We start from the raw sequence: 13,241 nt of genomic DNA on the forward strand, positions 1-13,241 counted from the left end.
CTCTACGATCTTCCCAGCTTTGATTGCCTCTCAGAGGCGTTCTCACCTTGAGCCAAGCTCCAAAATACAAAGGAATCTGGGAGAAAATAGCTGCTTGTGGTCCCAGCAGGGCTGTGCCACCACGGAGAAGTTCCATCTCCTTGGCTGCATTCATTCAGCCTTTTCACTTGAATGAGCTCTTGCATTTGTTATTCCAGCACAAAAAAAAAAAAAAGAGCAGGGAGAAAAAGTCAAACAGGCCTGGAGCATTTTGTGCTCTTAGAGGCTGCCTGAGCTCTTTGGGATTGAAAGAGAAATAAATCACATCTGTGTGTGCAGCTTCCGGATATCGCAGTGCCTGTGAAAGGAGCACATCACAGCCCTGGCTTGGGCTTTTATTCCTGGCTTTTAGAGCACCATCAGCCCTTCTTAAGAGCTATTTTGTCTGAAGTAGGCTGAGCTCTTCCCTTCAGCCAAGCTCTGCAGCTTCCTGCAAAGTGGTTGTGTGGGAAGAGAGGACAAAAAAGGGACAGGCTGGATGCGAAGAGAGAATCTCTCTGAACTGCTCTGAATCTCTGGCTGTCCTGCTCTAAGTGGCTCTGAGGAATTCTGGCATTGAAGAGCTGGTTTGTAGCTCTGGCCCATGAGATCTTTATCTGCAGCCTGTGGAAGGGAACTGAAGCCTTTCCTCTGTTTCCTCTGTTTCCTGAGAGGGTAGTGGGGAGCAAAAGGCCTTGCAGGGTTCAGCATCTGAGGAGAACCAGGATGAGAAGAAGGGGATGGGTCTGGGGCTCTGCAGGTGCTGCCCAGGCAAACAGCCACAGCAATTGCCAGGTGGAAAATCCCATGGGAAGGCAGCACAGGCAGGAATCTGCAGCAGGAACATCTTCCCGGCCCTTGGGAGAGGCACCTTCTGCTCATCCCCAGGGAAACTATGGCAGGTCACTCTTCAGAGCTGGTTCTTGGTGCCACCAGCAGGACAAGGCTGGGAGAAGGTCTGAGCTCCTGAGCCCTTCTGTGTGCTGGGGCTTCCCAGGGATGGAGATCCCTGTCCCCAGCACAGCCAAGGGACAGCAGGGGTGGAAGGTGACGTCCTTGCCTTGGACTGTGTCCCCTCCTGAGCTATTTGGGGCTCTTCCACACAATCCCTGGGATTGCTCTGTCACATCTTAGCCCAAGGCTCTGCCTTAACCTCTGTTTCTCCAGCACCTGAATGAAGCTCAGCTGTGGGCTGGGAAGTGAGTCTGGAAGTTCCCAAGGTGACCCAGGGCACAGACATGTCCCACAGCTTGGCTGGTGGCAGCTCTGCTTGGCTGCCCTGGGCTCTCTCCCGGCCTCCTCCTCCTCCCTGAGCTGGGCAGCCCCTGCTCTCCTGCTTTTCCCTCATCCAGCAGATTTCCTGGCCTCTGGCCAGACTCCTGCTGACCTCTTTCCATGCTCTGGGTGTCAGGATGAAGGGCCAGGTGGAGAGGGAGAAATGGAGCTCAGCAGTGCCTCCCAGGCCTCTCTCCAGGCCCAGAGCTCCCTCCTCCCTTCCCCAGCCAAGCCAAGCACCAGAACCTTTTCTTTCAAGCCCAGCTCCTCATCTGGAGCCCAGCTTTAAATTCCTGACCATCCATGGAGCGACCCTGAGCAGCAACCAGGGTTTTTAAAGGCTGAGCAGCCCCAGGGGGACCGGCCTGCAGGGAGCCTCAGGGACGTGAGGGGTTAATCAGGGAGAGCCATGAGCACAGCCACTCGTGGTAGCAGTTACTCTCACTCCTGGTAGGGTTAGAAGCTAAACTAATAAACAAACTTTGAGCTCTGTTTATTGGCTGTTGTGCAATAATTTCTCTCCTCTGACCCCGCTGACACCTTTGCTTCCACAGCCTGGGCCACAGCAGCAGCAGCAGCGAATTGCAGAAGTTACAACCACCATGCAAGGAAATGTTCCCTTTTTTATCTGTTTTAACACAATGCCCAGCTCAATCCATTCTCACAGCAGAGCTGGGAAGGCTGGGGGATGCAGTGTGAGTGTGTGGATGGTGGATTCTACATTTTCATGTTAACACAATCCTGGAAGAGGTCAGGGAAGAAACTGTGGGAGGTGACTGTGGTAGCAGGGAACAGGAACCAATGACCCCAGAGGTTTCCTCTGCTCTGACATCATTTTTGCTGTGAATGCCACAGGTTGAATTCTTGCTGTAAGGCTCAGATGTGTTTTGACAGGTACAAAGGGATACCAAGAACACAACCTCCCGAACAACCCTTGAGTAAGGTGGGTGCTTGGTGGTTCTTAGGGTGCTGGAGCTTAGCACAGCCCTGCAAAATGTCACCAGCTGGGTTTCCCACCCCTGGGAAAAGGTTTGGGATGTGTTAAAGCACGGTGGGACTGTGTGCATGGTAACCTGTGGATTCTTTTAGGTGCATTACTGTGAAGAGATGCAGAACCCTCCCCCTTTACAGAAAACCAGTTGAATTTTTGAATTTGTCACGGGGACACTTTGGAAGATGAACTTGTTTTCCTTGCTGCCAGGCTGCCCTGAAGGGTCTCTGTGGGCTGCCCAGCACCAGCCATTCCTCAGGGACCTCTCAGAGCTGTTTGCTGCTCTGTGCCCAGCAGCAGAGAGCCCGTGTCTGATGTGCAGTTTGCCTTGATCTTACGTTTAGACACGCAGTCAGAAGAGCAGACCCTCCCTTTCCCAGTGCCTTTGGAAAGATCGCAGCTTCGTAGAATGAGTCCTTTCTCCTCCACCCTTAACCTGCAACCCAGCTTCTCGGGGAGATCCTACTTTGAGCTAAGATCTTCGGCCCACCAGCTGAGCTTGCATTCCTCCTTACAGTCCCTGAATTCAGCCGGTGAGCTGAGCGCCTCTGGCCTTGCCTCTTGGTCTGTGCTTCTGGGCATCTCCAAACTCTCTGTTTGTTCTGTTCTGTTGTGTTTGTTTTTGCCATGACATGCAGAATGGCAGTGGGAATTCTTTCTGTTTGTCAGTGGCCTGCTCCTGCCGCCCAGGGGGGTCAGTGGTTGCTTCTCCTGGGGTGTTTCAGGTGTGGGCTGATGGAGCAGCACAGTCATTCCTTACCTGGGTAAGGGCTGCTCTTGGCAAGGCTGAGCCCTTTGGTGATCAGAAATCCCTGAATGGTTTGGGTTAGAAGGGACCTTAAAGCTTCCAACCTCCTGGTATGGGCAAGCACACTTTCCTCTAGAAGATTCCTCATTTCTGGTTTGTGTTGAGCTTGTGTCAAGGGTTAATCAGAAAAGGCATTCCCTGGGTGAAACCTGAGGGAATATCCCCAAGCTTTCCTTTCTGAGCACAACCAGGAAACACAGCCTCTGCTGGGAGATTTGGTCTGTGAAATGAGTTTGATTGGTTAAATCTAGACCCCTCTTAGGAAAGAAGCGAGTCTGGACACAGGCTCTGGCTTGTTGCTCAGAGAGACTGAGGACTCCCCATCCCTGGAGTGTCTGTCCCAGGCCTGGTTGGAGCAGCCAGGGATAGTGGAAGGTGTCCCTGCCCACAGCAGGGGTGTGGAATGAGGTGATTTGTGGAATGAGGTGATTTGTGGAATTAGGTGATTGATTTGTGTCCCCTCCAACCCAAACCAGTTTGGGATTCTGTGATTCCAGCTCACAGCCCGACTTAGGGCCTGGAGACGTGGGCTCTCCTCTGCTCAGCTTTGAGCACTGGGCTCAGCTTTTCCAACCCCAGATGTGCCCATCCCAAGGCCCTGTTTCCTGCAGAGCAGAGGACACCACCCCTGTCCTGTGCTGCCTCTGTGGCCTGGCAGCCCCACACGAGCTCGGATCCGTGTGCCCAGAGCTGCGGGCTGTGCTGGGATGGAGGCAGCTCAGATACAGGGAGGGATGGATGTGGGCAGCCAGAAGGGAGCCATAGGGATCTCTCAGAGCTGTTTTCTAACCAACCTTTGCACATCTTCTGTTGCTAAAGATCCTGGGCCCTGATTCTTCCACCACTCTGGATTTACACCGCTCCAAAGGCGATCATTCCCAGCTTTCTCTGGTGGAAGCCCTGGAAGAATGGGGGCCCCCGATTGTTTGACTTCCATCCCATAACACGGAATGAGGAATGCTGCAGCATGACCCTTGCCAGAATAACCAGGGTGGGGTGGGGAGGACCCTGCAAACTTTCTTTTCTTTGTGCTTTTTGTGTTTGATTTCTCATCGTGCTGCTGTGAGCTGATGGCTTCCAACGCTGTTTTGTTACGGACGTTCCTTCCTTTGTGTCCGGGGTCCCGGGACCCTCCCGTGCTGCCCGTGAGCCAAACCCGTGTGTGCACCTTGCACCAGCCCCACTCTGGGGTGGGGGGACAGGGAAAATCGGGGTCCTGACAGCCACAACAGGGGCTGTGTGTCCCTCTTGAGAGGTTGGAGCGCAGCGATGCGCGGAGCCCTGGAGGAGTGGTGCTGGAGCCGGGACACGGGGCAGGATTCATTAAAGCAGCCTCAGGAGGAGCCTCTTGGCACAGCACGGAGCACAGCCACAGCCAGGTGCCTTCCCACCAACACCCAGGGCACGAGGGGGAGACCAGGCACAGAGCTGGGCAGGGCTGGCCGGAAAATCCAGGCACAGAGCTGGGCAGGGGTGGCACTAAAATCCAGCGCCCTTGGTGAGTGCTGTCCCACACGGCACCAACACGGGGCTTGTGTTGGTGTCTCCTCCTGGTGAGGATGAGCTCCTGGACCAGGACAAGCTCCTGGATCAGGACAAGCCCCTAGGTCAGGGCAAGCTCCTGGATTAGGGCAAGCTTCTAGGTAAGAAAAAACTGGATCAGGACAACTCCTAGGTCCTGATCCAGGAGGATCAGTACAAGCCCCTAGGTCAGGAAAAACTCCTGGCACAGGACAAGCCCCTAGGTCAGAACAAGCTCCTGGATCAGGGCAAGCTTCTGGATTAGGACAAGCTTCTAGGTAAGAAAAAGCTGGATCAGGACAAGCCCCTAGGTCAGGAAAAACTCCTGAATCAGAACAAGCTCCTAGGTCAGGACAAGCTCCTGGATCAGGACAAGCTTCTAGGTAAGAAAAAGCTGGATCAGGACAAGCTCCTGGATCAGAACAAGCCCCTAGGTCAGGACAAGCTCCTAGGTCAGGACAAGCTCCTGGGTCAGTCCCTGGCTCCCATGAGGTGCCTGCAATGAGGCACAGGAGCATGAAGGGCTCCCCAACACATCCTGCCCTTGGAGCTGATGAAGCTACAGCCCTTTGGGGTCTGAGGCAGGTGTCAGCCCCCAGGGATCTCCATTCCAGCTCCATCCCACCCCAGACCCATCAGGAGCTGCCTTTTCCTCCATCCCTGTCCTTTCAGGAGTGGTTTTTCAGTCAGTTTAGACAATCTTTACCAAGCAGCCAAGATACTCCACCAAGGCTAAAATTTCCTGCCTCTTTTCTGGAGAAAAGCAGAATAATTTGGCATCCTGAGCAGTCAGACTTTATCCAGTCCACACTCAAACTCCCAGGCTGTGTTTGCCACCCCTCTCCGTGCCCTCTGGCTTTTAATGAATCAGGCCTCCCGTGGCTGCTGGATGCTTAATTAGCAATGAAATGCTCAGAGTGTTTGTCAGGAGGTTGTTGTTCCTTAGCTGTGATGTGTGAAATGTAGTATCTCTTTATAGGATGCAATTTTGACTCACAAGGATCGCCTTACTCCCAATTAGGCAAGTATCTTAATTACAATTAACTGGCACCTCCTGCCTGTTGCTTCATTCTTTTTATTCTTTTTGCTTTTTTATCTTTTCTTTGGTGACTGAGCAGCGTTTCTCGCTCATACCCTGCTTGCAGAGCACTCCTGGATGTGACAGAATCATGGAATTGTTGAGGTTGGAAAAGCCCTCTGAGTCCAACTATTCCCCAGCACTGCCAAGGCCACCACTAAGCCATGTCCCCAAGTGCCACATCCACAAGGCTTTTAAATCCAAGAATGGGAACTCCACCACTGCCCTAGCCAGGAGGCAAATTTGGAGAAGTTATGGTGGCTGGATGTTGTAAAGGCATTTTGGTTTTCCCAATAATGGTTTTAAAGGGAAGCCTGAGGTCAGTGCTCTGGAAACGGCCTTGTAATTGAGCACTGATTCTTCTGCTCTCCTTCTCTTTTGAACTGAAAGAGGGCAGGGTTAGGTTGGATATTAGGAAGGAATTCTGGCTGGGAGGGTGGGCAGGCCCAGAGCAGCTGTGGCTGCCCCTGGATCCCTGGAAGTGTCCAAGGCCAGGCTGGAGCAACCTGGGATAGTGGAAGGTGTCCCTGCCCATGGCAGTGGGTGGAACAGGATGAATTTTAAGGTTCCTTCCAACCCAAACCATTCCATGATTCTCAGTGCACATCCCTGCTCATTAAGGCACTTGAACATGGGCCAAATGCCCTGGATGCAATTAGCCCCTTTGCAGCTAATTAAAGCAAGGTGGCTGCTGCTTGCCTGTCCTCTTCAGACTGTCTGCAGGGCCCGTCCTGCCCATTCCCCTGGAGAAGGAGCCTGCAGCCCTGGGGGGTTCCCTGCTCACCCTGCACCCTCTCACAGCCCCAGCCCATCCTCGCGCCTCTCGCCCCACCATGATGCAAACTGCCAACGGTTCCATGCTCTGGCTGGCGTCCCAGACAAGCAGGAATGGTTTCTCCCTCTCTCCCCACCCAACCTGACGTGCTGTTTTCTCTCCGGCATGCCTTTCCCTGGGGATGACCACAGTTGACATTAAAAAAATGGTGGCAGGTACGGCACCCCCGTGCGCGGGGAGCGCGGGCGGCGCGGGGCGGCCGCGTGCATGGCAGCTGTCCCGTGCAACCTTCCAATAAACCAGAGTCAACCAGTCTCACACGAGTGGTTCTGTTTTTCAAGCCGCCAGAGTGTTGTGTTGGATGTGTCAGTTCACGTTTTCAGCTGGAGGAAACCACCTGGGGAACCGGGCTGGTGGCTGTGAATGACTCCCTGTCCCTGTGTCTTGTCGAGGACGTGACACTGTGTCTGTCAGATTTGCAGTAACCAAGTCCTGTGCATTCAAACCAGCAGCCCTACGGAATCCTGGAGGTTTTGGGGCATTTTCCAGCCTTCCCATGAGTTCTTGTCTTAGGTGTGGCTCGTTGCTTGGCAGGGAGGTTTCTTTGTGTGACTCCGTAAATGAAGATCTATGTGTGTGCTTTTGGTTCCCAAAAACAGCCCTTAAATACACACACAGAGTTTATCTGCTGGTCCTCAGTCCCCTTCCCACACTGACCTGACTCTGCAAACTGATAACACTTGGTCCTGAGAGTAAGTTACATTCCAGGCCAGGCTGGACAGGGCTTGGAGCAACCTGGGATAGTGGAAGGTGTCCCTGCCATGGCAGGAGTTGGAACAAGATGGGCTTTAAGATCCCTTCCAACCCAAACCCTTCTACGATTCCATAATTCTGTTAGAGCCTGGAGACCTGGTGAGGATCACATCTCCTGCAAGGGCCAAATTTTAGGAGGCCTTGAGGATCCTGCAGGCTCACGAGCTGAGACATTGGGAACCACGGAGCAGCAAGAGCGAAACTCCTCCAAGTCCTGGCCATAAAACCTCAGGCACACTGGCAGCTGCAGCCACAGGAGCTCAGAGCATCCCTGCGTGGTGGAAGTTGTCTCTCTGTGGTGGAAGTTGTCCCTCCCTGGTGGAAGCTCCGTGTCCTGCATGCAGCATGCCCCGTCCGTGTCGCTGCCCGCGGCCCCGGCGCGTCCCCACCGCGCTAACCCCGCCTTGTTTGTGTGTTCCAGTTGCTTGGTTCTCTTTCGACCCCTCCTCTGCCCACGCCGACATCATCTTTTCCAATGACAACCTGACTGTCACCTGCAACAGCTACGACGACAGGGTGGTGCTGGGCAAAACGGGCTTTTCCAAAGGGCTGCACTACTGGGAGCTGTCCATCGACCGCTACGACAACCACCCTGACCCAGCCTTCGGCGTGGCGCGCATCGACGTGCTCAAGGATGCCATGCTGGGCAAGGACGACAAGGCCTGGGCCATGTACGTGGACAACAACCGCAGCTGGTTCATGCACAACAACTCCCACACCAACAGGTACGTGGGCAGCTGCGGTGGTGCAGTTTAGTTCAGTGGTATGCTCTGTCTCACCCCTTGAAAATGTAGGGGTTGTTCCAAGCCTGCGATCCTCTCGCCTGAAGTGTTGTGGATCTGTAATCCCATTGCCCCAAGGCTCATTCTGTGCCCACTTTGAATCTCCCTGTTAAGTTTTGTGGGGAGACCAGACTCTCTCTTGGCCCTTTTCTCCCCAGGCTCTCCCTCTCTCCCCCTCCTTCCCTTTTCCCCCTTCTCCCTCACAAACCATGCTGCTTCTGGGGATGGGACCCCCAAAAAACCCTCATCTAATGAGCACCCTCAGAAGCCATGTGGAGTCTCCTTGCCTGCCTGCTGCTACCAGCAAACACACAGCTTAGGGGGCCCCCAGGGATCCCCCCAAAGGAACTGCATCAGGCAGGGACAGGGGCTTTCCCCACACACCACAGCCCAAAGAGCCTGTGCCTTTGAGAGTGGCACCTGCAAGTGCCCACAGGGAGGGTGGCATCAATCCTGGTCATCTCTGCTGGAGGATGTGCCCTTCCCCGAGTGGGGATCAGGCCCTGCCTGCTTGGTGCTGCCTTGTTCAGTGTTCCTTCCCTGCCTGCCACCACTTTTCCCATGCTGGCCCTTCCTGTTGGCATCCCCTTCCCAGTAACAGCCAAATCCTTGCAACTCCTGCAGCAACATTTGCCTTGATCCCTGTGCCACTGCTCGTGTTCCACGTGGGACTGGGGACTTTGGGGAGAGCCTGGGGTCACCTTCCTGCAGGCCTTTCCCTGGTGGATCAGCAGGTTCTGGTGTGGCTTTGCTCCACAGTTCCACCTGCTTTCCCCCGTGGTTGTGTGGCTGGAGCTGCTCTCAGGGTGGCTTTTCATGGCAAGAGGAGAGCAGCTCCATGGGAGGGTAAGAGGAGGGGGTTCCCAGGGAATGGTGAGCATGGCTGGGATGGGAGCAGGTCGTGGCCTGGCTCCTGGGTGAGTTGTGGTGTTCACCATCATCAGTCCTTGATCTCCATGGCCTGAGCCAGGAGCCCAGGGGCCACCGAGCCTTTTCCCCCCACAGAACGGAGGGCGGGATCACGAAAGGGGCCACGGTGGGAGTGCTGCTGGATCTGACCAGGAGGACTCTGACCTTCTCCATCAACGAGGACCAGCAAGGGCCCGTGGCCTTTGAGAACCTGGAGGGCCTCTTCTTCCCCGCCGTCAGCCTCAACAGGAACGTGCAGGTACGGCTCGGTCGGGCTCTCTGGAGCAGGTGTGACATTGCCAGCACTGGGAATGGTGACCTCGCTGTCACACTCCCCCTCATGCTGCTGTCACTGCAGGAGCAGGAGGGTTCTTGTGCAGCAAGGGTGGCTTGGAAGGAGCTGAACTTGCACCTAAACCACCTGTAAGTCTCCAGAATCAGGACAGGTTCCCCTGTAGCCTCATCTCTCACTCCAGGTTCCTCCCTCAGGGCTGCTGAAGCACCAGGCTTCTCCAGCCCTCCTTGATAACTGTGTGATGCTCCCTCAGAGGAGCCTCAACAGCTCCTACAGCTCTCCCAGGTCCTGGATGGACCATCACCAGGGAGAGGGGCACCTTGCAAAGCCTGTTTGCCTCTGGGACATTTCAAACCCTTCTTCTCTCCCTCTCTCCCAAGCTCTCAGCTCTCCTGAACATCCCCAAGCGGTGCCACCATTCTGGTATTTCCATCTTTCATTTCTCTTCTCACTGACCACATCCCTGCTCTCCTCTGTCCCAGGGAATCCTGCACACCCTGGCCTTGGCACATCCCCCTGGCACTGCCTGCACCCCAGCCCTGCACAATGCCCAGGCACATCCCAGGACACAGGATGGATCATCCTCAGGGTGCCCAGTGGGTGTCTGATCTGGAGAGGGGCTTTGGAACAGAGCCTGGAGTGACAGGAGAAGGGAGAATGGCTTCCCAAAGGGCAGGAGGAGATGGGATATTGGGAAGAAACTCTTCCCTGTGAGGGTGGGGAGGCCCTGGAATAGAATTCCCAGAGCAGCTGTGGCTGTCCCTGGATCCCTGGAAGTGCCCAAGGCCAGGTTGGACATTGGGGCTTGGAGCACCCTGGGACAGTGGAAGGTGTCCCTGCCCATGGAGGGGGTGGAATGGGATGGGACTTGAGGTCAATTCCAACCCAAACCATTCTAGGATTTTATCATCACCTCTGTGCAAGGGCAGAGGCACCAAGTGGCCTCTGTAATCAGGGATCCATGGATTAGGACATGCTCTGCTCTGTCCATCAGGATCATTGTCATTCAGGGATCCATGGATTAGGACATGCTCTGCTCTGTCCATCAGGATCATTGTCATTCAGGGATCCATGGATTAGCACATGCTCTGCTCTGTCCATCAGGATCACTGTGATTCAGGGATCCATGGATTAGCGCATGCTCTGCTCTGTCCATCAGGATCCAGGGCTTGCTGCACTGTCACCAAGGCAGTGACAATTTTCCAGCAGCACTGGGACAAAGGTGTGATGGGACCATCCCAAACTTTGGGAGCATCCTTGCCAAATTTTCCCAGCCCAAGGGTCTCACTGGCAGGGGGCTCTGCCTGGCTTGGAGTAATGTTTAATTAGGAAACACTAACGAATCCCTTGTTGTCTATGCTGGGTTTAGAGGTGCTGTATTAATTTGGTGTGGTGAAAGCATCCTGCTGAGTGCTGGGTTTAACTCCTACCTCAGTCCTCTACCCTGCCATAAGGGACAAGGCATCTCTGGAGCCCCTTGGCTGTGAGAGTTCCCTGGGCAAGGCAGTGCCTAAATCCCCTGACAGCACAGGAATCCCTTGGGATGCTGATCAAAGGCTGCTAATTAAGCCAAGCCATTTATTATGCTTTTTCAGAGGTATATGCCTAATTGAAAACAACTCTAATTAGGAGGGAAATCTCTGTATTTTAGACAGTTTTCTTCAAATGTGTATCTGAAGGGGGAAATACTGCTGCTGCAATGAGAGGAGGAATTGTGCTCTCCTCCCAAATGAAGGGAGGTGGGAGAGGGAGGGAGCTGAATTTCACCAGTGCCTGTGTGAGCATGGCCCTGCCCCAGCATCCTGATGCTGCTCAGCTTCCCCACCACAAAGCTCCCTCCAGCAAAGAGCCACAGCCCTTCCACTGCCCCTGTCCCCTCTCTGTCCCCATCCCCACTCAGCTCAGGGGCTTCTCCAGGATCTCCTCTGATGTCTTCACTGTCCTTCAGGTCCCCCTTTGTCCATCTCACCTGCACAAAGCCCCAGCTCCTGCCATGTCCCACCTCTCTGGCAGCCAGCTGTGGGAATTGTACACAGCCAGCTGGGAATATCTGGGGCTTGCTACCAGCAGTCCCAGCTCACTCCAGCAGCACAGAAAAGTGAGGAACAAGCCCGATGGAGCCACTGCCACACCTGTGGGGACACCCGCATCCCCAGTCACGCCCTGCCTGTCCCCAGCACTGCTCCTGCCCTCTCTGGGGACCGTGTGCCAGCTGCCACAGCAGGCGCGCTGGGACACAGCTGAGGCCCGTGTCTGTCCCTGCAGGTGACGCTGCACACCGGGCTGCCCGTGCCCGAGTTCTACGCCTCGCGCTCGGCCATGCCCTGAGGATGCTCCCGGAGCCAGCTGCCTCTTCTCGGGCTGAGAGGAGCCAGCCCGTTCCCTCCTGCGGGACAAGGCCAGGTCCCTGCCCAGCTGCCGGGTCCCTCTGGCCGGAGATGGGGAAGGAATCAGGAAGGAAGATCCCGGCTTTGGGCCGCCTCCGCTCTCCGGCCTCCGCGCTGTCCCGTGTGTGTGCGCTTTGCTCTTTAGCTCTCCTTGGCTGATGAAGTACCTAGGTAGCCTGAGCTGTTCTCCTGTGTCTGCTTTTAGGTTTGATTTTCCTGATTTGAGTTGGGGTTTTGGGGAGGGGGGCAGTTCTGTCTCGCTTTCCCCGCCCGTGGGGGCAGCCCGAGGGACCCCACACGGGAACGCTTCCGCCCACGCCAGCCTGGTTACTTTGCAGGATTATTTCTTTCCCCTGTGGCCTTTCTTGCAGAGCACCCTCGGTCATGTGTAGAGGTGGGCCCTGGATTACCAGTCAGTCTCCATGTCCTTACCAGAACACCCCACTCTGTCCTGTGTCCCCTGGGGCACCTGTGTGGACAGGGGGTGGCCGTCCTGTCCCCAGGTGCTCCGGGTGCTGGCAGGCCCTTGGTCGGGTGCTGAACGCCCACGGGGGGCTCTCCAGGGGCCCCCCACACCTCGGTGCACAGCCATAGACCGGAGAGCCCTCGCCCGGCTCTTTGGAGATTAGTGTTTATTTTTTTATAGTTGCCATATAAAGCCTAGCCTTAAATTGAACTGATAGTGTCCTTCCAATCACCGGAGAATTCATCCTGCAGCGAGGGCCTGACCGAGAGCCCGGGGGTGGGGATGGGATGGGATGGGATGGGATGGGATGGGATGGGATGGGATGGGATGGGATGGGATGGGATGGGGAGGAAGGAGAGCTGGCCACAGCCCCGCACTCAGGAACGCGCGCCTGCTGCCGGCAGCAGTTCCCATCGGCCGCCATGCCCTGCTCGACTTTCTGGTAATCCAGAGGCAGGAGAGGAACGGTGCCAGCCCCGTGTGGAGCCGAGAGCGCCTGCATGCGCTGTCCCCTCGCTTCCTTCGCTGTCCCCGCGGAGCCGGGACGGGCACCGGCAGCGCTCCCAGCCCGGCTCCGGGCGGGATGCGACGGGAGCGCCGGCCCAGCAGAAAGACAAATGTAAATAGCCCATTCCCTGCCAGCCTGCCCTCCTCTAGGACAGCCCCTTGTTGCTCTAGCATTAGGTTTTCCTAATTTATTGGATGGGTGCTATCTCGTTGACTCCCAGCGAGGGGTTCCTCCCAGCTGCCCGAGCCGTGTTGCGGGACAACGCCGGGCAGAGCTGCTGGGTGGATTCCTGAGGAGCCCCCGTGGCCGGCTCACCCGGGGCTCCTCCCTCAGCCTGAGTCATCCCCCGTTCTTTAGGGTGTCCATGGTGCTTCTTAGAGTCCCAGTGATTGTAAGAGTCGTCCCCCCGTTGCGCGATGGTAGCCGCACACAGCCGCTGTACTGACGACGATGTCATGTTTGCCGTTCTAATAAAGGACTTTTACCAGAGAAGGGCAGAGCTTCCCGAGCATCTCTGGGCCTCACTTGCCATCTCATCCCCCACCGGATCTCATCCCCCCAAGGATGTACCCCCACATCCTTGGCCAGAGGCAGCAGCAGAGAATGGACAGAACT

The 13,241-nt window shown here is 55.7% G+C and overlaps 1 protein-coding gene across 3 annotated transcripts in view; it reads left to right on the forward strand.

Moving 5' to 3' along the window:
• Nucleotides 1–12,406, forward strand: part of TRIM9 (tripartite motif containing 9) — a 67,922-nt gene extending 55,516 nt beyond the window's left edge. For 2 of the 3 annotated variants that reach the window (XM_058026444.1, XM_058026445.1), the window contains exons 8-13: nucleotides 2,629–2,817; nucleotides 5,593–5,634; nucleotides 6,658–6,681; nucleotides 7,701–8,004; nucleotides 9,067–9,229; nucleotides 11,531–12,406. In XM_058026444.1, coding sequence (XP_057882427.1) covers nucleotides 2,629–2,817; nucleotides 5,593–5,634; nucleotides 6,658–6,681; nucleotides 7,701–8,004; nucleotides 9,067–9,229; nucleotides 11,531–11,593 — 785 coding nt within the window. In that variant the 3' untranslated portion in view covers nucleotides 11,594–12,406. The remainder of the gene's footprint in view (nucleotides 1–2,628; nucleotides 2,818–5,592; nucleotides 5,635–6,657; nucleotides 6,682–7,700; nucleotides 8,005–9,066; nucleotides 9,230–11,530) is intronic. The other variant, XM_058026447.1, reaches the window with a different exon arrangement.
• The last annotated feature ends 835 nt before the right edge of the window (nucleotides 12,407–13,241 follow it).

This window comes from Melospiza georgiana, chromosome 6 (genome assembly GCF_028018845.1).
Source record: "Melospiza georgiana isolate bMelGeo1 chromosome 6, bMelGeo1.pri, whole genome shotgun sequence".
NCBI classification, from domain to species: Eukaryota; Metazoa; Chordata; class Aves; order Passeriformes; family Passerellidae; genus Melospiza; species Melospiza georgiana.